Raw genomic sequence first — 22,254 nt, 5'->3', positions numbered from 1 at the left:
ATCTCATTTTAAAACATATTGCTCTAAAACCAGCTGTAATTCTGACCAATATATCAGTCGATCCTACCTCAAAAAGAAAAGCGGTCATCAGTAATTAGCGCGAGGCTCCTCTGTCAAGTCTTGGCCTTACCTTGCTGCTCTGAACTGTGTGGTCTTAGTGCACTACTGTGGAAGCCACGTCGTGGCTGCTTTAATCAGTCTGCTGAGGAATGTATGTTTGTGAAAGGTGTGTGTGCATGGTTACACATTTATTAAAAGATCCTGTTATTTTGGGTGTGGGACAGTGCAGCCGGCGCAGGGCTTGTGGGTGTGTAACACGGAATCCTACGTCCTGGACCAACAGGAGGAGTGTGTGTGCAGGTAAACACACTCCAGGATCCCGTCGTGTGACAGCAGGGTAAACATGTGTCGCATTAGAATAAACAAGCAAACGCTGACTTACCAGACTTTCGTATGAAGTGCTGCGAACTAAACTGTCAAAGCGCTGCCTCTGTGTGACTGTTACTGCGTCTATATTTACTTCTCCTTCTTTGACACATAATACAGCAATTAACAATGATTATGAATAGAGGTTTTCTGCTTGGGTGAAAATGATAACCGTTCAAGTATTAACGACGTTGCACAGTGGGTGTGAATCTACTTTTCATCAATGACTAATAAGATCTCATGGATGAGGTTTGGTCTCTCAGAGGACCTCTGCTGGCCTCTTTGGAAACGCTTACAGAAACAGTTTAAACGAGGACGACGGCTGGGACAAAGAGCCCGCTTCTTTGTCAGCGTGTTGTGGAATTTTACAGGAAAACACTATTGTGCTTCCGCGTGTAGTTTTGTTCTGGTTGTTATGGCCGTGCAGCATTTCTGCTGCATCAAAGCAAGCAAGCAAGCGCCAAAGGGAGATAAGGAGGAGGATTCGCGGGAGCGCGCTGTGCCTTGAAAAGTGGACGGCTAACGTTAGCTGCCTGTTGCTTTTCATACGTCTGTGCTTCTTTTGCCTTTTTTGGCAAACTGCACCTGGAACGGTTTCAAAACAAATGATGGAAAACGAACGGGATCTCGTGCTCTTGTTTATTGGAAATGAGAATACAGTCTGACAAGAACAATGTTACACATCCTAAAGCCTAACAAATTCAAGTCTTTCGATGTGTGCTTGCTAAAAAGCTAAATATGTCTTTCAAATAAATACAAAGCAAAATCTACCTCTGGTAACAGCCTGGCTGGGGGCTCTGATTTTCCAGGCTTGTACAGCTTCATGTGAATTGAAATAGCTTAATAAGGCCAAATACTACAACCAGTTACCTGGAGCATTTCATTTTTCTTTATTTAAATGTAATAATAATCTTCATTGTAAAAGTAAAAAAAAAAAAAAAGAATACCGACAAACAGTCTCTAGTTTTGAAGAAAAGCCTTTATTTCCTATTCGAAGAACATGCTTTAGCATGGTAGTAGAAGTAGGTACTTAGATATCCATACATGCAGAGCCACAGAGTGATAGAAAGAGTCTGTCCATCTACTGTTCTGTGACAGCGGTCTGTCCAGTGTTCAAGTTAAGGAAGCGGTCAGGGTGCGAGTTTCTTTTTTTCCCCTCTCTCTTTCAGGTCAGGTCAGGCAGGCAGAATGAAGGCTTAGTGCTGGATCCTACGAATGGACTGCACCTGGTTGGTGTGAGCCTGGGTGCTGTACTCGTTGTAGTGTCTGTACTCGCCTTGGTGTCTGTCTCTCTCCAGGATGTACTGGTAGCCACGGTAACCAGGGAACTGGTAGGCCACCCAGCTGCAGAGAGGGAGGGGAGGAAAAAACTCATCATCATTTAAAATAATTTCAGCAAAATCTGGTGATGCTACGAGGCTCATCGATTTCCCCCTAAATTTTCATTCTATAAATAAATGAAATGAAATTAAAAAAATAAATGCATAGAAGTATGAGCTTTTTAGAGATGAGACTGGAGAGTTAAAAAAGGGGGAGAACCAGAGCCAAGAGACACAGGTGGAAAAAGGATTAAACAGAGGCGAGGGTGTCTGACTTACGCTCCCGAGTTGACTTTGATAGAAGGCACCTCCTTGCTGCACCAACCCATGGCCTGTAGGGAGGGGTAGTCATCGCACATCTCGAACTTACGGCCCTGGAAGTCCTCACACTCATACAAGGTCACCTTGCTGTCACTGTGGTTCTGCAGGGAACAAGACAAATAAGGTGTGATGGTGCCGCCGATGGTAATATTATTCAATATGGAGTCAGCAATTAGATTTAGATTTTACAGAGGATTTGCAATAACTTCAAGACCTAAAGCTTGTAGAGGATGGGAAGTATCATAAGTAGCCTGTAAGTGATGGATTAAAATAGAAAATACCACAGCGTCAGAGGGATGAGTAAGTTAATATAAAGGAAGGGTTGGGCAGTGGAGAAAGACGGAAGCTGGCTAGTACGAGGTTGGGGGAACTTACAGCACACTTGATGGGTCTGAAGGAAAGCATGTGCTCGGTTCTGTAGCCACTGTTTCCACTCCAGGCCTCATAGCGAGGGTAGTCTCCCTTCTCCAGGATAAACTGCTGCCCCTGGAACTCTGGGTACTCATAACCAACCCAACTGGACATGAGAAAAGAGGACAGAGAGATCAAGAGTGAGTAAAAACCCGAGAAGCTCAGGAATACACACACGAACTAAATGCAGTTTACTTCTGTACGTGGAAACTGACGCTTTTTTTCCCCCTTTTTTTTTAAGTCCAACGCCCTTTTGTCATTGGGAGCGCAAAGCAAACATTAAATCCTGCTGCTACTGCCTCAACTGCTGCTGCTGCTGCTGCACCCAGGCCTCTTTATCTGATCACCAGTCACTCTGCCAGCGAGCCATTCTGGCTCACAGCCAGCAGCTGCACACAGCCAAATCATATCACAATAGGGTCACACTTTGATGCATGCACACACACATGCAAGCGACACGAGCCAACTAGCAATGTAATAACACAGCAGGTTTTGGGTTTTTGCTATTCCGATCTTTTCTACTTGCTGTTTAGAGTCGTCTTTTGAGTTATCTCTGCTTTAATCACGGCTTTTGGGCGGGTAAAATTGACACTGAGAAGCAAATAATAGGAATTCATGGAATAGCTATCGACTAGTATCATTTATAAGCTCCAGGCTTTCATACTGGAAAACAACTACGGGCATCAGCCTTATTACCTTACCTTATTTCATAGAGAAAAAATAAAAAGTTCAAAGGGTCAAGAAAGGGATCAAATTTGGAGCATTTGGTTGAAGACGGGGGAAACCAGCGGCGCCCCGAGGTAAACAAACTTACGGTCCATTCTCAACCTTGATGGAGCGGATCTTGTTGAAACCTCTCTCCATGATGTTCTGGCACTCCAGCATGAACTCGCAACGCTTTCCCTGGAAGTTCTCCTCCTCCCAGACTGTGATCTTGAACTGGCCCATCTGCTCCATCTGTTGAGTGTTCATGGCTGCTGCTTCTCCCTTAGGGGTTACTCTCTGGAGAAGACAGAGGGTTCAGTGTGATATTTATGAAAGAAGAAGAAAAAAAAGCGCAAAATCACGACAAGATGCCTCCGTGTCCTGAGCAGCAACTTTAATTTTCAGAGGGGTTGTTTGCCTTGGAAACACAAGACAGGTAATTTTTGATTTTTCTACAAATCGTCTTCGAATTGTCTCCTTGTATTTTAGCTTTGATGAAAAGTTACTGGTATATATCTGGAGAAAGTCCTGCTAGGGATGCCAGAAGAAGTAAAAAACTCCACTCATTTTTCACTTCTCCATTTCCTCTCAGCACATATTTGTCTCTGTTTTCATCCGGGAGATTCCATCGGCAACCACAGACATATATCCATAGCTCATAAATTGCAGTGTGACTGTAATGCAGCTAGCGCAACAACAGCGAACCACATATCTGTTAGCTTAAAAGCACGCACACTGTTTCTCACTGGCACAAGTCGCCTCGCATGAGCTGATGTCTGTATTTACTGTAATTTTAATCTTTAAGTGAGATGTAGAAAAGTCCTAAAAATGCCAAACACAAGTGTTACTTTTCCAGCTTTCTCCCCTGAAATGGATGAAAGTAATTAACCAGACACGCCCAAACGCAGAAGTATGAAGTGGATTCTGTGTTTTCATGTTAGCAAAGTCAAATCACACTCAAAGTGAATCATCCTTTCTCTAAAAATGCACACAGTGTTATGAGGAGCATCTTGGGGGGCTCCACCCCAGCACATGGAGCTGTCCCCCTGATTGCGGTGTCTAGTGGCTAAGTCTGAGGCAGTGTGTATACTTACAGACGGTACTGAGGTGGGACAGATCCAGTATAATCAATGTCGGGGAAGAGACCCTCGCCTGTGTTTTTATAGGGCCGGGCCCCCCTGGACCTGCGCCGCTCCATTTGCCCAGCAGCCTTGCACACTCAGCAGCTGAGCAGACCAGCTGAAAGGGGAGCATTAGCCTCGCGCTTTGTGGAGGCTCCAGAGCACCATTGTCCCCAGAGCCCCAAACTGACTTAGTCATCAATATGGCAGCCGTGGTCAGTGGCAACCTGACCCGGGACTATACAATGGCAACGCACTGACACAACAGTTTGATTGGTGTAGCAGGATAATAGACACATTCTGGGAGCTGATCTCCCCCCTCTCTCTCTCTGGCTGCTGTAGGTAAACTGGATCCCAAACTAGAGGTGGGAATGGGGCGTCACACATAGCGAGTGCTACGACATGTGGCAATTTCATCCAGAGGGCATACTTATCTACTTCTTTTCAGTGGATCTGGAAAGAGTCAACAGAGTAAAAAGCCGCAGTGTTTTTTGTTTTTTTCTGTTCGAGACTGATTGGGAAATCTGATAAACACTTCTTTGCGCGCACACATGTAGTTTTGATTACACAACATCAAGGGGGGGGGGGGCATCTTATATACAGTTTGATATGGAGGCGATCAGCACATGCTCCAAAGGAAGACATGTTCTGCATCTTCAGATTCACTTATTTTCTGGACATACATTATAAATCCAAAATAAAAAGTATTTTTAAGATGTGGGATTGTTTTTTCTTTCCTGGCAATAAGCATGGGATTTAAATGTATTGGCTGAGTAAATGCAAATCAAATGAAAACAGAAAAATAGAACATTTCCAGTACAAAAAACAAACAAACAACATAACAGAGAAAGTGTAAATGTTCCACTGCTGGATTTTGAATTGTTATGTTCACATGGGGACGTTTTACATCATGAAAAGCATCACATATACATATTGCTCCTTTTTTTTGCCGGTCCACATTCTGTTTGCTTGTTCGTCCTTTTGTAGAGCACTGCATCTCAATACATAGCTATGTAAACCAAATTTGTTAATTTTACTCATAAAACTCATTATAGCATTTTATTTGAGTATTTAAACAATACAACATCTCCTACGCTTTACACACTGTATCTATCTTTCCTTGGATTGTGTTATACTCCTTTCATTCCTTTTTTGTTATTTTGTTAGATTTGGTTGGTTTTGCGTCCAGGACCTGAAACAACAATATCCCCAGAGTTGTGTCAGGAAAGAAGAGTGTCCAGTGAAGGCTTTTCCTTCATCATCGGTGACATCTAGTGGCAGATGTATTCGTTACATTGAGGTTGGCAGAGATCATAAACTGACCGCTTCAGTATGAGTAATCTACACAGTGCTTTGGGGAAGCTTCGTCTGAAACATTGGTACCAATGCATTTCTTATTCGGCATTCAGACATCATCTCATTTCTTGAGACGGCTAACACCAGGAGTTAATGGAACCGCAACAACAACGAGCATCCAGCCACGTGTGGAGCACAGACGACATGATAAACATGTTTGTTTTTTGACTAAAAATGCAGCGAGCGACTGAGCTAGGCTAGGCTAGGTGTATGCAGGTGTTTGTGCTTCACCTGCAGGGCATGTGTGCTGTTTACTTGTATGAACAGCTTTCTCATTGTCTTGTGTTAACCCATTCATTGTCCTTGTCTCTATATGTGTGTGTGTGTGTGTGTGTGTGTGTGTGTCACCCTGCTTGCCCCCAGAGCAGGTGATGGGCAGGTGAAAGAAAAGGCTTAAATAGACACAGATGTTGTGTCTGTGTGCATGTGTGTGTGTGGGTGCATGTGTGTGCGTGCGCGCATCCAGAATGTGTATGTGTGTGCTCATGTGTGTGTTTCTTTGTGGTTGAACCTATCTTTCACCCTTCTTCTTACCAGGTCTGGTAAGAAAAATCAGCTGATGTGTGTCTGTTGGCATAAGTCATTCCCTAGCTCCTAATCCTCTCAACTAAGTGCATAATCCTAACATTTATCCGCACCCTAAACACAACCTAAAACTTAATAAAAGCAAACTATGCAAGCACACGTGTGCTGCTCATTTCCCTGTTAAATACTTCTGGGAAACATTTGCATGTGTGGGGATAGTGTAGTCCAGTACAGAGCTAGCACAGTAAGGCTCTACTTTGAATCCTTATCTGGCTGTACTGTAACAAACCCATTCGTTTTTTTCTAACTGGGCATATGACACCTCCGCTCTACTGGTTGGTAGCTGTTCGTCCTCAGGTACAGCGCATACGGCCTTCAGACACAGCTGGTTCTATCATACCTGTGACTGTTTAATCTGGTGGACTGTAATAAAACTGACCTATAAAAAAGCTCATTATCCAGTGATCCAGTTAGACGTATTTATCATACAATAACTGTCCGTTAACATGAAGACAGACAGTCAGGTCATATACAACGGCACTTCCTGATGCACTTCGATTTGACTTTCACCTCTTCTCTCCATTTTCAATTCACGTCATCACATGCAAATCACCTGCGATAGACTGGTGACCTGTCCAGGGTGTACCCCGCCTCTCTCCCAGTGACAGCTGGGATGGGCTCCAGCCCCCTCCCTCCTGCAGCCCTCCAGAGGACACGCATCTACAGGAAATGGATGAATGAAATGCAAAATATCAGGGAAAATATACTGACTGGTGATTGATTTAAAAAAAAATTACAACAATAAGCCGATTTCACGTTCACAAAAGAAACAAATTGTTCATTGAAAATGCCTGGGGTAAAGGGTTTTGGTCTTCCCTCTGAATACAAACTTTCTTTCTTTTCTGTCTTGGTCCATCATCCAATATTTTTGTGAATTTTTAACATATCGGCTTGGTAACGCCTAATTTAGTGGTTCATTGTGTAAGCGTCATCGGGTGCAGGTAAAGGACAAAGTCCACTCATTTCTTTTGGTTTGTAAATGTCAGTACAGTTGAAGAATATACAACTCGGGGGAGTAGGTAGTGGTCATTTAACAGGAAGTGAGAATAACAAAACTGTAAGTCTGGCAATAATAATTAATAAAATCTGGTTCTATTTGTGTCATTGAAGAGTAAAAACGGAGAAAATCCATACATTATTTTAGTCTAATGCTGCATGTGATTACTGTGTGAACTCACCACTGCACCTCTTAGAATTCTGGGTAAAAACAGTTGTGTGGTTGTTGTTTTTTTATTGGAAAATACAGCTAAATATTTAAACACACATACAATTTACATATACAGTGAAAGTGGCCGTAAAACATGCATTTTGTGTGTATTAATGTGTTGTTAAGTGTATTAACGCTGCTTGTGTGCTGAGTTAGTGTGAGTCTCGACTATTTGAATATGTAGTGAATGCACCTGCACACACGCACACACGCACACACACACACACACTGTTTGTACATCTGTACGCCAACACACGACACACAGACACGCTGACACGCAGATTGCCCTGAATAAATGCCCTCCTTCAGGTGGAACGTTACCGTGGAGACTAATCCAGGTAAGGATGATGTGAGCAGGACATCTGCTCGCGCTGCCTCCACTTGTCCCCGGTGCTCACTGACCGGACACACAAGCAGCTGGACTGAGCTGAAGAGACAGATAAATACTGTATAGATTGTAATATTTTCTGTCTGTGAGTCCTCTTTAAAGACAAACACGCAGATCAGAAGACAGTCGGTATTAGATTGTGACGACAGGCGTGCATGCACTACAGATGGCAGTCGACTGTATGAACAGACGGATCGCACACATGAGGAACACGTTAGCCTGAAGGGACTTAACCTTCCTATTACCTTCAGCTTTTTTTTTTTTTACACTTTTTGTCCTTGGCGTCGATTGGACTCCAGCAATTTCCAAAAAAATTATCACTACCTTAATAGCTCTTTAAACAAAAACAAATCGCCCCACCCCACATATACATACATAAGTACATATTCTTGTTGGTACAAAAAATTATTATCACAACTATCATCAAGAATCATAACATATATGAAGTTGGGACCAGTGTCACCGTTAAATTAGGAAAAGTCATCAAAGATGAAGCAAAACAAATGATGTTAATCATATATTTAGAGACATAAAACATTGAATATGGTATAATTGACCCCAACGGTAGTAGTAGGGTTAACATCTTATTTTGGCAACTTTTGTGAGTTGTGTTGACACGTCACTTTAAACCCAGCAGGGCTCGTTTCTACCATCAGAAAAGCCAGAGAGCAAAAGTTAAGGAGTAACCTCCGGGGAGAGGGAACAGGCCCTGGGCATTTGCATGAGTCTTCATTATCAGTAACTGTCAGACGAAACAGCACACAGCCTACAGGCAGCACATACACACAGTCATACACAGCCTCTGGGAAGGCTCCACCACTTACAGATAGCACCAAACTGTTCGGCAGGCACAGCAAATGTAATCATGCTCCCGCTGGAGAGACGCTAATGGCGGACTTAATGACACAGGGTAGACCTGCAGAGCACGGTTTATAGGGCCAGGGCTGAGGCAGCGGTGGAGAAGAGGTTCAGTCGGTTCAGTTTATAAAATCCAGGAATTGTGTATAAGCTCGCTTTATAGACATATATATACCATCGTCTGCTATTCCACTCTTAAATAGTATGTAGAGAAAAGGAAGGAAAAGAAGAGAAGATGGACAGGCCAGAGATACAGCAACATAAACCAAAAATATAATCTTTCCATATATATTAAACATCTATGTTGATAATAAAACACATATCAAGACTGTTAATACCACTCATATGTATGATTACTCTCTTAACATTAACTAAAACCTTTATCTGTTTGTTGTCATATATTTATAATGGTGAGTAATTCAGTTCAAAATTCAGTTAGACTAAGTCTAAAAGTACAGAATTAGCATTAAATGTATTTTTATGCATCTGTACATTAACAGCACTTTTGTCTGTGGATGATTTTGGTCTTTTGTCATTACAGGGGTGCTAATGAGAAATATTTCATGGCATTATACGCAACAGTTTGCACCTGCCTGCACTGTGCTCCATTTATTTTTAAATCCTACCAACTGTAACGAGATAGAGATGTGCGATGTCCTATAGTCAACATCTTCTAGTGGCCCGTTTCTAGGCAAGCCTCGATGTCGAATCCCGAACGAATGACCTGTAAGTTGACAGAGCTCATGGAGCTGGCAGAATGGGTGTAGCGACAGCAGGACCAGTCGGGACAGTCATTCTGAATCGAGGCAAGGTAACCAGGATACTGAGGAGTGTGAGCTTTCCCTTCCACTGCCTTTAAGCAAATATTGACTAGAGATTTAAGAAGAAGCAAATAGGCTCTCAGGTAAGGGCCGACATGTAGGACAGGCTTCTCATGATGTCGCTGCTAAGGTGATGATACCAGCATGAGCTGGGTTTTTATTCACATAATGGAGGGTGACAGGGGATTTACCAGGCACACAAAATAATGCGACGGTAATAATGTGCACAAGGGAACAAAAGTACAAAAGTGACTAACGTGGATCCAGTATTTAACTTTGATAAGGTAACCCAAATAGACAGAGGCAACACTGCAAATGACTTTTAATTAATCAGAGCAAATTGAGCATGACTGCATTGTGCTCGTGTGTCTCTCTTGGCTCATACATATGTAGATGTTACAGTGCAATGGAACATTTCAACTTTAATTTGAATTCAAAATATGTATAACTAATTGTGCAAAGATATATGATACATTTGTCCTTTTTTTCTTTGTCGTGTTTCTACTGGATGTTAACGGCTTTGGATGTTACGACGTAGTTTGAAATTAGGAATTGGAAAATGGCAGTTTCCTTTTTTAGTAAAGCAGGAGTAGCGTGGTGGGATTGGGATCATCAGTTTATTATCAAAGCAGTGAAACACATTATCTCTGTTTAACTTCAAATGTTCGGCCCTTTGGAGTAAAATAAAACAATAAAGTGGCAGGGGGACTGAATACTGCATCATCGCATCCAGATGACAGATGGCTTGTATCAGATGTCTAGTGTGTGTGTGTGTGTGTGTGTGTGGTTAATGCTTAGTTAATGATTAACATAGCCTCCCATTAAGCCCATCTCCAGTGCTTGCCTGCGGACTCACATCGTGACGTAGGAGACGGGCAGTGATGAACAGGCCCCCAGTGGAAAATACACGCTGTCATCATGAATGTGCCAACGGGAAAATGATTATCACACAAAGCACTAAGGGGAAAGATAGAGATAGTCCTTCCTGCCATTGTAAATGTCAACCCTGCACAGTGGGCGTGATAACATCCCAGGGCAATTCAAGCAAGCACACAAAAGGCAAGGCACAACCACTGACTTTAAAAAAAAAAAAATTAAAAAAATAAACAGTGAAAGTCCCCATCAGTTGGGCTCCTTCTCAGTGTCAGTTACAGGTTTGCCAGCGGTGATTCAGAGCAGCGGTGGAACTACTGGCCTCAACACACAGGTGTGTGCGTCTGTTCAAAGGCTGCAGAGTGTGCGTGAACATATGGACCGACGTGAGACTGGGGCTCTTCACATCTTTAAAGTAAAAACAGGAAATACAGCACACGTTGCGTTAAAGTCGCAACTTATGATATATGATCTCCTAACCCTGATAACATCACCAACTGAAATCAACTGCCATAAACATGTCTTTGCTTTACTTACTTTGACTAATACAAAAAAAAAGAAGTTAACTCAACAAAAGATTATTTAGCCTTCATAGTCTGGTTAAATGACTGACTTTTGTTAAGCAAGGCAGTGAGTTAGTCCAGAGCAAGCCTTGCTTTCTTTAAATAATTGTCTCCTGCCACCTGTATGCAAATCAACCTACCTACCTTTATGTAAAAAAAAAAAAAAAAAAGTGTACACACACCTGGTGCTTCAGATAATGAGACTGGTGTTATCTTTATGTCTTTTGGTCCTGAGTTCAACTCAGATGCATTTTCTGTGAAATAAATGTTACACTTCTGTACACTTCAGATGACCTTTTGACTCACTAGTGCTGCAGTTTGGCAGCAGCGCCCGACCTCACGCATTTGGCGCGATTCATCGCACTAGTGTGATCTTGCGAGAACAAACCCCACACATGTCATTTGTCTGAATTTTAGGCTTTGTCAACTCTTGTTCTGTGCCTTTTCCAGTTGCCAACCCGTACCTGCGTAACGCGAGCCGAACGAACAAAACTTCATCTTCAGGTATTGTACGTGAGGCTCAACGTGAAGCAAATACGGACAAAAGGGAAAAAGTCACAAAAACCGATCGCAGAGTCACGGTGATCCGCCGAGACGTGCGCCCGAGCGCGTTAACAGCTGGCGCCACGGTGTCAACCTTTTGGGGGAAAGATTTGGAAAAGTTAGAAACACCAAGAAAAAAAGTTTTCTTTTTCTTTTTTCTAAAGGATGAATACTCTGAATGAAATAAAGTGAGTGAGAAAGTGAGCGGGAAGTCTCACGGCCTACCTTTAGGAGAAGTAAAGTGACATGCGCAACTTTGGTTGGTCCTCACCTTTTTACGCGCACTGAATGTGTGCCGTTTGTGGTTGGCATACACCTTTTATACCTCTACATCATGCTCTCTCTCTCTCTCCCTTTTCTTTCTCCACCCCTTCAAGTGGATCCTCTGAACGTACACAGACACACAGACACCTGTCGCACGGTGCGTTGCTCTGATCCAATATTGACATAAAGGGGGGATGGGTGTGCGTAGTGGATGTGTGTGTGTGTGTGTGTGTGTGTGTGTGGGACGGCCACACACACGAAATGAATTATTCTCACCCACTCCTCCATCCAAAGCGCCCTCCCCTCCTCGTCCTCCATGCCAGCGACACGTTTGACCTTTGTGCCCGCGCTGAACTGTGAAAAGGCGCATTGTAACCAAGCTACCTACTACGGACTTGTTCAATTTGTCCTCTTCGGCGCCTGTTCGGGCATCATTTTCATATCATATGCCTTGCAAATGACTACCCTGCTGCTGCGGTGACTCACCTTGCTCTACAACTTTTGAAGGAAAAAGCTCACTGTGAAATTACCAGGATCTGACTACTGACAACATACTGGCATCAAATTACGTGTGTTGTGTGCATGGGGAAAAATACCGTAAACAAGTGGATTATCTCCGCATCTCCTCAAAACAGGAAATAAAAGCATCAAATCTTGTTAGAATAAACTTGAATGAGTATTTATACCGGGTGTTAACACAGAAAACAGTATGTGAAAATATTTTCTTAGAAGCCTGGAAAAGGAGCGCCTATTGGTCACAGAGGAGGCCAACCAGAGGCCTTCTTACTATGTTGGGATAAGCTGTTGTTGTTGGCTGAGCGTGTCTTTAAGTTTAAGGGACAAGTTCGCTAACAAGGCGGCTCACAATCCTTAACCGCCATGCGACAGCTGTGTGTCGTCTGAGAGAGGTCATTTTTTTCTCAAGAGACTCAGGATGTGAAAAATATACGTGCTTCACAGAGAGCAGAGACACAATAGGAAAAATGTTTGAATCCATCCCAAACAAGCTAGTCTATGGAAGAACCAGCCAAAGAATATAAGCTAAGGCTTGAAGGCAACATGTTGATTTATTTGCATTTTAATTTTATTTTTTCAAAAAACTCATTCTGTTGTATTGCATGAACTATTACTGAATCAGTCTGTTTTTATTGATTTATGTTTTATTTCATTCACTGATCAGCCACAACATTATGACCACTACCGGGAAAAGTAAATAACATTGATCATCCTGTGACAATTCAGTGTTCTACTGGGAAACTTCTTGACCTGGCGTTCATTCGTGTGTATGTTAGTCAGACATGTAGCACCCACGTCGACCAGACACCCCCACCCCCACCCCAAAGAAATGGCACTCCTTGACAGCAGTAGCCATCCCCAGCAGGATGCAGCCTGAACAAGACACACAAAAACGGTTTAGGAACAACTAAAAAAAAAAAAGAACATACAAACATCATGAAGTATATGTGGGATGCACCTTATCCAGAGAGGCCACTCTCCTCAACTCACTAACAACATTCTGTTCTGTTGACAGAACCCAAAGGACACCCTCAGAACGCCCATTCTCTGATGAAGGAACAAGAGAGACCTATGAAATACAGTATTCCTGGTCTGTGTAAACCAAAGCAAATAAATTGTTCCCATGGATATTGCAATATTTAGTTCAGCTAAACTGCATTACAGAACTTAATGTTTGTTCAGGTCAACATACAAGAACTTTTCTGAAACTTCACAAGAATCCACACTGACATCAGTCCAGAAGGACACTTCTGTTCTGGCAATGCCACAGTGGAGTGACTGAATGTACATTCTTGACATCTCAGTGGAGTACATGCCTTGGCAATGAACTGAGCTGGCAGCATCAATAGTTAACACGTGTTTAGGTTGGGTTTGGTATGTATTTAACTGCTCAACAGTATACAGTTGGAATCGTTAATATACAACTTGTCATTTTGAAATGCTATATTTATGCCTTGCTAAAGAACACATCCGTGGACATAATCCTCAGTAATCCAGATGTGTCTATGTTCAAATGTTGATTATCAGAACTGTGTGAATCGGTTTATAAAGATGAAAACTTTCTAGGACAAAATTCTACATCACACAGTGACATCAGGAATACAACAAATACTCAACAAACTTGACAAATACAGAACAAGAGGAACGTCAAGCAAAACAGAAAAAATAATGATTTTTCAACGTAAGATTTATTTATTTAACCTCGTTTTAGAAAAATTAAAATTTATTATTTCTGTTAATAAAGGAGGGAAACACCTAACAAGGTCTCTGCAAGAAAAAAAAAAAAAATCCACCAACTCCAACAGGACCGGTGCCTATGGTTGTACCTGTACCGGTCATGACTCCGGGGCACTGTTTGCAGCATTTAACTCGTATCCGCTTTACAAAGGAAGTGACACAAGTTGAACTGCCAGTGTAAACAGCAGCTGTGAGTCAATTCTCATTTTACTTCCCCTCAGTGTGTTATTCTACATAAGGACGGCAGACACCGGACGTAATCAAGGCAATTCTAATAGCTAACCCAGACAAATCTACACTCCCTTTTCCTGTGATTCACAGCAGTTTGAGGCCACACTAATGACATCATTAATAAGATCTAATACTACCAGTGGCTGGAAAATAAATAGCAAGCTGACCTACCACTGCTCAGTCAAATCAATCGAGTGTTACCCTTAAAAAACAAAATAAACTTCAGGCTATGTCACTTAGTACTGCAATTCAAAATGGATTCTTCATTTTTATGTATTTATTTATTTTTTTAATTCGTAACTGCCCTGTAGCCTTTAAAATGTCTGAACTTACACAACTATAGCAGTGTGTACAAGACTAGCTCCTCATTTTATATGACCAATTGGACCCCCCCCCCCAAAAAAAAACTATTAGTGGCCATCCAAATTAGTTTTTCCCTAAATATTGGCGTTTAACTTTTATATGATAGTACATGATAATCCCACCATCATTATGAACACCATGTGTTCTTTTATATGGGTTTGTGAGAAAGAAAAGCTTAAATTCGACCAGAAGCCGTTTCCTTGATGAGGGAATGACCCCTAAGTGGTCCTGCATTAAAAGACAAATCAGAAACAACCCGGCAGTTTTGGAGAACGTAATTACTACATACTACATTATAAAAAAACTCATTAATAGGACAGATTTGTAAAAACTTTGATAAATGTTCAATGGTATGATATCCGATTCCCTTTATTTGGCAAGTGTCCTTGGAGATGTTTATAGACCGTGTGCACTGTGTGCATTTGGATGTGGCAGCGTTGTGTGTAGATGCACATATCTACAGTCTAACTATGAATACAACTGTGTTCCTAGAAAATGGTTCAAATTACAGCTGTAGTTTAAATCTGAAATTCGAGGTAATGCTACACATGCAACCCATTGGCTCCTATTGGACACTGGTTCAAGCTCTTTGTGTAAGCGTCCCAGCCCGACTTTCTGTAGGACTCGGCAGCTTTCAGCCTATCAGGGGCCTCCAAGATGCCTCGTCCCACAATGATGACATCAGAGCCTTTGTTGTAGATGACTTCCTCTGGGGTGGTGTACTGCTGTCCCAGCAAATCTCCTGTAAACAGAGAGCGATGGGAGAAACAGGTGAGGAATGGCGATGGAAAATAAATGGACATAATGAAGGAGGGCTTGAAGTATTTTATTGTCCTATAGCACCACCTTGTGTTGAAGAAGAGACATGACAACAGAAAGAGATACAAGACAGCAGTATGCTAGCCAGTGCTCCCAACCTGAGCTGAATTTGTGCAGTCTCTGTGAGCTAGCTTCATAGCTACATGTTATCCATTTATTTTAAAATTTTAACTAGACCTTTTTACCCTGGGGATGTCCATTTTACCATGATTTCATAGCATTTTATACCGTTTATAGCTGACCCCGTTTTGTCTTGTTTATTCTATTGTACTGTGGTTGAGTGACAAGACGCCCTGAATGTCCCCTTGGTGATCAATTAAGTATTTACCTATCTCAATCCATCTAGTGTACATATGGTTACACACTGTTGACGTGTTATATCTGTATTTTAGCACATGGATTAAAAATTAAACAATATAACTCAGGACGCATTTGATTGATCTGATCTCATTCCCTTTGTTGTGTGAACACACAATGCTTCCTGGGTCACATTAAAGACCGACTACTCAACAAGGGTGCTCTAGTATAGCCGAGTTCTGTCCCGTTCATTCAGAAAAAACACACTGCTTTTATATCACCTGAAAAAGGAAAAAACACCTCAAGTGATGCTTGTTTATAAGTAATGAGAGCCTTTTAAAATGTACACTACATAATAAATAAATCTATTATTATATTATTCTATACGTGTGTGTTGGAAAAATACAGAGGTTAAACTGTTGCACAAGATATTCTCTCTTATCCTCTTCACCAAATAGTAGGAGAGAGGTCCCACAGATAAAGCACAGAGGCATCCAACCTACAGCTCCTTGATTATGACTAGTTGAATTCCATTGAGGCTGACAGCCTGTCTCTCCAACAAGGCTCTCTCCATTCTAGGACAGGACTTACTGTACAAAAGTGAATGCAACATCACTATCGTTAGTCGATACTGTACTTGCTGTGGTGCGAGGGGCGTGACCAAAAAAAAGTTTGAGAAGCACTGGTGTATGGGCTCCATCTCATTAAGACACACAGCGCCCCAGAAATGAAAGACCACAGAAATACGTGTAGGCATGCATATATTGTATGAACGAGTTTACCATGGCTGAACCCCTTTAAAAAACACAAGATTTCGAAGATTAACCCTACATTATAGCATACTGTATAGCTGTGAATATAAATCAGCACATTTGCAGGGAAGCAAATAGAGTGAAATGTACCTCCAGCTTGCATCTGCACTCCAGGGGTCATGTGGATGAACCCCGGCCTCTGACTGATCTTAGAGACACAGATAAATCCAATCACAAAGTCCGAGTGCTCCTCTGCCATGTGCAGCTATAAAGACACACAACACGTCTCAGGGAAAACAGCTATAAACTGACCGACGTCGACAATGTCAGCATGGAGTACATGTGGACAGCAGAGACTCGCTTACCGATGCTTTTGTGTATTCACCGGTAGCCAGTGAGCCTTGCGAGGTCATCTCAGCTACGAGCAAACATCCTCGGCCCAGAGGTTTTCCTACTGCGCTCAGACCCTTCACGACGCCGGGCCCCGGCACCACATGAGCATTCACTATGTGGGACCATGATGAGATCCGATATACGCCGCCTGGAGAACACACACATAAGCACGTTTAGCCTGCTTTGATTGTTCACTTGGAATGCAATTTAACAACTAGTTACAGAATTCATTAAACCTCTTCACCTTCATATTGATGCTTGACTGTGTTCCCAATGTCGGCGAACTTGCGATCTTCAAAGATGAGGAAGTTGTGTTTCTCAGCCAAGGCCTGGAGTTTCTCGCAGAAGTTCCCTGTGAAGTCCTGTTAGCGCACATGTCAATGTTTTCAGTTTATTTGTATTGACAAAGATCTCCATGTCACCAAATTGGCTTGATCCCCTTCTACCTCGAGGATGTCGATGTGGGTCTTCAGCATGCAGATCTTCGGACCAAGACGATCTGCGAGTTGGAGCAGCTCCTCGCTGCTGGTCACGTCAGCAGAAACGCAGAGGTTGGACTGCTTCTCCTCCATGATGTTCAGCAGCTTCGATGCCACAGGGTGAACATCTGCAGACAAAGTGTTATTTTAGCTTGTTTATACAAGTAGGTTAGATGACTATGGGTGTGTTCAGACCTGTACTCTGGTTCGACAAGAAATGCCCTTGCATTCACAGTGGATTTGCCTTTACATGTACAGAAAAGTTGCAAAACAAAAGGAATATTGTAAACAACCTACATAGCTCAGAACTGGACAGCTCAGTATCAAAACTATGCTATTTTTGCTGTGCTAAACGCACTCACTGGATTTGTGGCAGTAATTTTACCAGCTGATAACTCACTGGGAGCTTATAAAATGTATGAATGGAGTTTGAGATGGAGTTTCTGACACCGAGTTGTAATCTTAGAATTAAGTAAACCATTTCACGCAAACCGAGACAGACTCGACCAGCGAGTGTGAACTGTCCAAGACCACATACTTGGTAGCTTGGCTCTGTCCGCATAGCTCAGTCTCAGCTCCTGCTCCACACGTTGCTTCTTGGGGGTGGGGGTGCTGTTATCATTCTCCTTCTTGGGGCTGAAAGACAATGCAACAACTGTAGAGTAACACTTTCATCTGCTTGCAGAGAAGGTATAGACACATCAAAGAACCGCCGGCAACGAAAGTCGACTGTGACGTCACCTCATGTTGCCAGTGTCTGGGCGAATAATTTGTACTTGAACACTTCAAGACTACAGCCAATGGCCAACTGAGCACACATCCTGCACTTGCATTTAAGGACATAACTATTCTGGGAATCATAGTTGTGTATCTGAATGGTCAGATTAGATGTCCAAAAGGATTGCATGTACCATTTGTACCTGTCACTTTAGGATCTCTTCTCATGTACTGGGTCTGAACAGCCAACCGATGAACTCTCTCACCAACGTAAAACTAGGGTCACGGATCTTTATCAGCGAATGGACTTGCTGATAAAAATTAAAGATAAAAAGTATCTGTACCTAAAAGTATTATTTTCCTGGATGAACTTGCGGACACTTCGGACGGTTTGGGCGTCGATGCGTTCGGCAGTCTGCAGCACGTCGAGCACCTTGGACAAGGGGATGATGGGATGAAGCCTGATTCCTTGAGAGTCCAACATCTCTGCACCACCTTGTTCTCTGTCCATGAGCACGATGGCGTCATTCACCTGGAACAAACACAGAAACATCCCTTGAGAATCTCACGCAGTCTGGAGGGAGAGTAGTTAAGCACCAGTATCGTGCGATTATCACGACTGTAATGTTTGATTGTGCACCTTCAGCCCCTCTTTGTTGAGCACTTGAGCTGTCTCCAGGATACTGCTGCCAGTGGTCACCGTGTCCTCAATGATCAGACAGGTATCCCCCTCACGGAACGAGCCCTCCACCATCCGCTTTGTGCCTAGAACAGGATTTCATGGGACTGTTAAAGACACATAATCTGAAACTCCTGACCAACTACTACAGTCCAGTACAGTCAAACATTTCAACACACAGAGCCCCCAAGTGCAAAATACAGTCTTAAGGTTCAGGAGGTCTGCTTAGGACCTGCAGGGCTGTCCAAAGTATGTCTATTAGTTTCTGCAGATAAACTTGCAAATGCAAGGTGACGTTCTCATTTTGAAGGTTGACCAGTCGAGCCCGACTCACCGTAGTCCTTGGCCTCCTTTCGCCTGATGAGCATGGGTAGCTCATTCGTGGAGCAGATAATTGTGGCCAGAGGCAGCGCTGTGTATGGAACCCCACACACAGAGTCAAACTGCAGTTCCTTCTCTTGCACCCGCTGGTAGATGAGACTTGAAACCTGTAAATCAGGGGGGGCTGTGACAGCTAGTTGTTCATGCAATAACTTCCACGTGTGTGTCAATACACATTTGAATACAGAGAAAGTTACATTTTCAAGCGATTTTTGTTTGTTTGTTTAAATGTGACTTTGGGTACTGCCACGAGGGCGTATTTCGCAGTAGTTCGCGTTAGGTGGCTCTTACGTCAATTAGCCGCGCAGCGATGAAGCTAACACGTGTTTACCTGGTTCATGAGTTTTGGATGAGACACAAGAACCCTCAGGTCGATGTAAATTGGTGCCATCATGCCGCTCTTCAGCTTGTACTCCCCAAACTTCACCGCGTTCACCTCGTGGAGCTCCAGAATTAAATTTTTAACGCAAACGTTAGCCATTTTTAGTTCGCTTAGGGGCCTGAACTCGACTTAACTTCCGAGATACTCCGTTTCCTGCTTCCGGGGGTGCAAGCGCGCGTAGTACGTGCGCACTTCCGCCTCTTCAACATAAAAGCGACGGATCATCGCAGATTCAAAAGTATTAGTAGTAACCTGCAATCTCAAGGGTCTGGACTTCTGTCCCCAAGAAGTTTCAACCGCATTCATTCAGCCTTTGAGACTGGCGCTTGACCTATAATGTGTCGTTAGAGCACCACTCATAATAATAATAATAATAATAATACATTTTATTTAAGAAGCTCTTTTCTAAATACTCAAAGACACTTTACATAAACAAAATATAAAATAGTACACTGAAAACACAAAAGGCTGAGCTTAACATTAAAAGCAATTTTAAACAGGCGTGTTTTTGTCAGAGATTTGAAGGTGGGCAAGTCTGTACAGTCATGGATGTGTTTGGGTATAGAGTATCATGATTTAGAGTAGCATTTTCTGGTCGTTAACAGAAATAAGTCAAGCATGTTTCTGATGGAGATGATGGGATGAAGCCTGATTCCCGGAGAGGCCAACATCTCTACACCACCTTGTTCTCTGTCCATTACTGTTAAGCACCAATATCGTGCGATTATCACGACTGTAATGTTTGATTGTGCACCTTCAGCCCCTCTTTGTAGAGCACTTGAGCTGTCTCCAGGATACTGCTGCCACTGGTCACCGTGTCCTCAATGATCAGACAGGTATCCCCCTCACGGAATGAGCCCTCCACCAGCCGCTTTGTCCCAGGAGTACAGGATTTCCATCAGTTTCTGCAGATAAACTTGCAAATGCAAGGTGACGTTCTCATTTTGAAGGTTGACCAGTCGAGCCCGACTCACTGTAGTCCTCGCCCTCCTTTCGCCTGATGAGCATGGGTAGCTCATGCCTGGAGCAGATAATTGTGGCCAGAGGCAGCACTGTGTATGGAACCCCACACACAGAGACAAACTGCAGTCCCTCCTCTTGCACCCGCTGGTAGATGAGACTTGAAACCTGTAAATCAATATATATGTATATTAGGGATGAGCGGTATCCAAATTTTGATACCTTCATACCGTCTCCACATTTTAGTCCTGCACTAGGGTCGCGGGGGTTGCTGGAGCCTATCCCAGCTGGCATCAGGCGACAGGCGGGGTACACCCTGGACAGGTCGCCAGCCTATCGCAGGGCTAACACAGAGACATACAACCATTCACACTCACACAACGAGCATATCTTTGGAGGTGGGAGGAAGCCGGAGTAGGTATACGGTATTACTGTGACTAATTAAAAATTATGAAGCACGCGTCAATTTACACAGACCACCTCGAGTGGACGGAAGCCAGACACAGAAAAAACAAAGAAAATCCGGTGGATTTTCAAAATAAAATACCCCCGTGCAAACTGCCGGTCGTAAGAGTTGTTTTGAGTTCAGTGACAGACACGCATCTGAGACTTTAGCAGAGGAGCTGCCACAAAGTGGCAAAAGAGTAGGACATAGAAAACAAAGTGGTTTGCTGTTTTAGTGACAATGCAGCTAACATAACAAAAGCAATTAACCTGAAATGGACCCACCACCCATGTCTTGCACACACTCTCTAAAAAGAGCCGGAATGCCCATCACTATCAATCACAGCGATGGAGCTAACGCGTGTTTACCTGGTTCATGAGTTTTGGATGAGACACAAGAACCCTCAGGTCGATGTAAACTGGTGCCATCATGCCGCTCTTCAGCTTGTGCTCCCCAAACTTCGCCGCGTTCACCTCGTGGAGCTTCAGGATTAAACTGTCAACGCAAACGTTCGTCATTTTTATTTCGCAGAGGAGCCTTAACTCGACTTAACTTCTGAGATACTCCGTCTCTTGCTTCCAGGGGTGCAAGCGCGCATGCGTGACATGCGCGTAGTACGTGCGCACTTCCGCCTCTTCAACATAAAAGCGACAGATCATCGCAGATTTAAAAGTATTGGTAGCAATCTGCAATCTCAAGGGTCTGGACTTCTGTCCCCAGGAACTTTCAACCGCATTCATTCAGCCTTTGACACTGGCGCTTCTGACCAATAATAATAATAATAATAATAATAATAATAATAATAATAATAATAATAATTTTTATTTAAGAAGCGCTTTTCTAAGTACCCAAAGACACTTTACATAAACAAAATATAAAACTTAACATTAAAAGCAATTTTAAACAGGCGTGTTTCTGTCAGGGATTTGAAGGTGGGCAAGTCTGTACAGTCACGGATGTGTTTGAGTAGAGAGTTCCAGAGAGAGGGGGCAGCTGCAGAGAAGGCTCTGTCACCCCAGGTTTGGTGCTTGGTCCAGAGAGCTGGAGTAAGGAGGTTTGCATCAGATGAAGGAGGCTGGGGATGGTTTGTGGCGATGGAGCAGGTCAGTGAGGTAGGGAAAGGGGACAGGGACAAACAGAACAATAGTTGCATAATTATCTGGTTGTTAACAGAAATAAGTCAAGCATGTTTCTGATGGGCTTTTACCTACAGTTTCCTATTTAAACCTTAACTTCTCACCACTCCCTTAGAACTGAATAAGCTACTTGGATAAGCAGCAAAACATCTTCTCAAAACTCCAAGTCTGGTTGCCTTCCTTTTTGGATAATAGCCCATACTTTC

At 43.0% G+C, this 22,254-nt stretch overlaps 3 protein-coding genes and 1 long non-coding RNA gene across 4 annotated transcripts; all 4 read right to left on the bottom strand.

Moving 5' to 3' along the window:
• Positions 1–1,387: 1,387 nt before the first annotated feature.
• On the bottom strand, positions 1,388–4,435 carry cryba2b (crystallin, beta A2b). The gene is made up of 5 exons (XM_047600004.1): positions 4,277–4,435; positions 3,292–3,479; positions 2,442–2,583; positions 2,025–2,167; positions 1,388–1,770 (listed from the first exon to the last, which is right to left on the bottom strand). Exons 2-5 carry the CDS (start codon positions 3,447–3,449, stop codon positions 1,623–1,625), a joined length of 591 nt encoding a protein of 196 aa, XP_047455960.1. The 5' UTR covers positions 3,450–3,479; positions 4,277–4,435; the 3' UTR covers positions 1,388–1,622.
• A 5,681-nt stretch (positions 4,436–10,116) lies between these two features.
• On the bottom strand, positions 10,117–11,775 carry LOC125017761. Its single transcript, XR_007113881.1, has 3 exons — positions 11,723–11,775; positions 11,137–11,591; positions 10,117–10,799 (listed from the first exon to the last, which is right to left on the bottom strand). It is a non-coding gene; the product is annotated as an uncharacterized LOC125017761 (long non-coding RNA).
• A 2,171-nt stretch (positions 11,776–13,946) lies between these two features.
• umps (uridine monophosphate synthetase) lies at positions 13,947–19,791 on the bottom strand. Its single transcript, XM_047600874.1, has 10 exons — positions 19,457–19,791; positions 19,079–19,232; positions 18,706–18,830; positions 18,410–18,597; positions 17,887–17,984; positions 17,316–17,476; positions 17,114–17,231; positions 16,842–17,017; positions 16,627–16,741; positions 13,947–15,350 (listed from the first exon to the last, which is right to left on the bottom strand). The coding sequence occupies exons 1-10, from the start codon at positions 19,604–19,606 to the stop codon at positions 15,151–15,153; spliced, it is 1,485 nt and encodes a 494-aa protein (XP_047456830.1). The 5' UTR covers positions 19,607–19,791; the 3' UTR covers positions 13,947–15,150.
• An 84-nt stretch (positions 19,792–19,875) lies between these two features.
• On the bottom strand, positions 19,876–21,518 carry LOC125017555 (uridine 5'-monophosphate synthase-like). The gene is made up of 2 exons (XM_047600875.1): positions 21,281–21,518; positions 19,876–20,635 (listed from the first exon to the last, which is right to left on the bottom strand). Exons 1-2 carry the CDS (start codon positions 21,428–21,430, stop codon positions 20,447–20,449), a joined length of 339 nt encoding a protein of 112 aa, XP_047456831.1. The 5' UTR covers positions 21,431–21,518; the 3' UTR covers positions 19,876–20,446.
• Positions 21,519–22,254: the final 736 nt, after the last annotated feature.

This window comes from Mugil cephalus, chromosome 12 (genome assembly GCF_022458985.1).
Source record: "Mugil cephalus isolate CIBA_MC_2020 chromosome 12, CIBA_Mcephalus_1.1, whole genome shotgun sequence".
NCBI classification, from domain to species: domain Eukaryota; kingdom Metazoa; phylum Chordata; class Actinopteri; order Mugiliformes; family Mugilidae; genus Mugil; species Mugil cephalus.
Note: the sequence above shows the minus strand (reverse complement) of the source record. Positions and strands in the feature narration are given on the sequence as shown.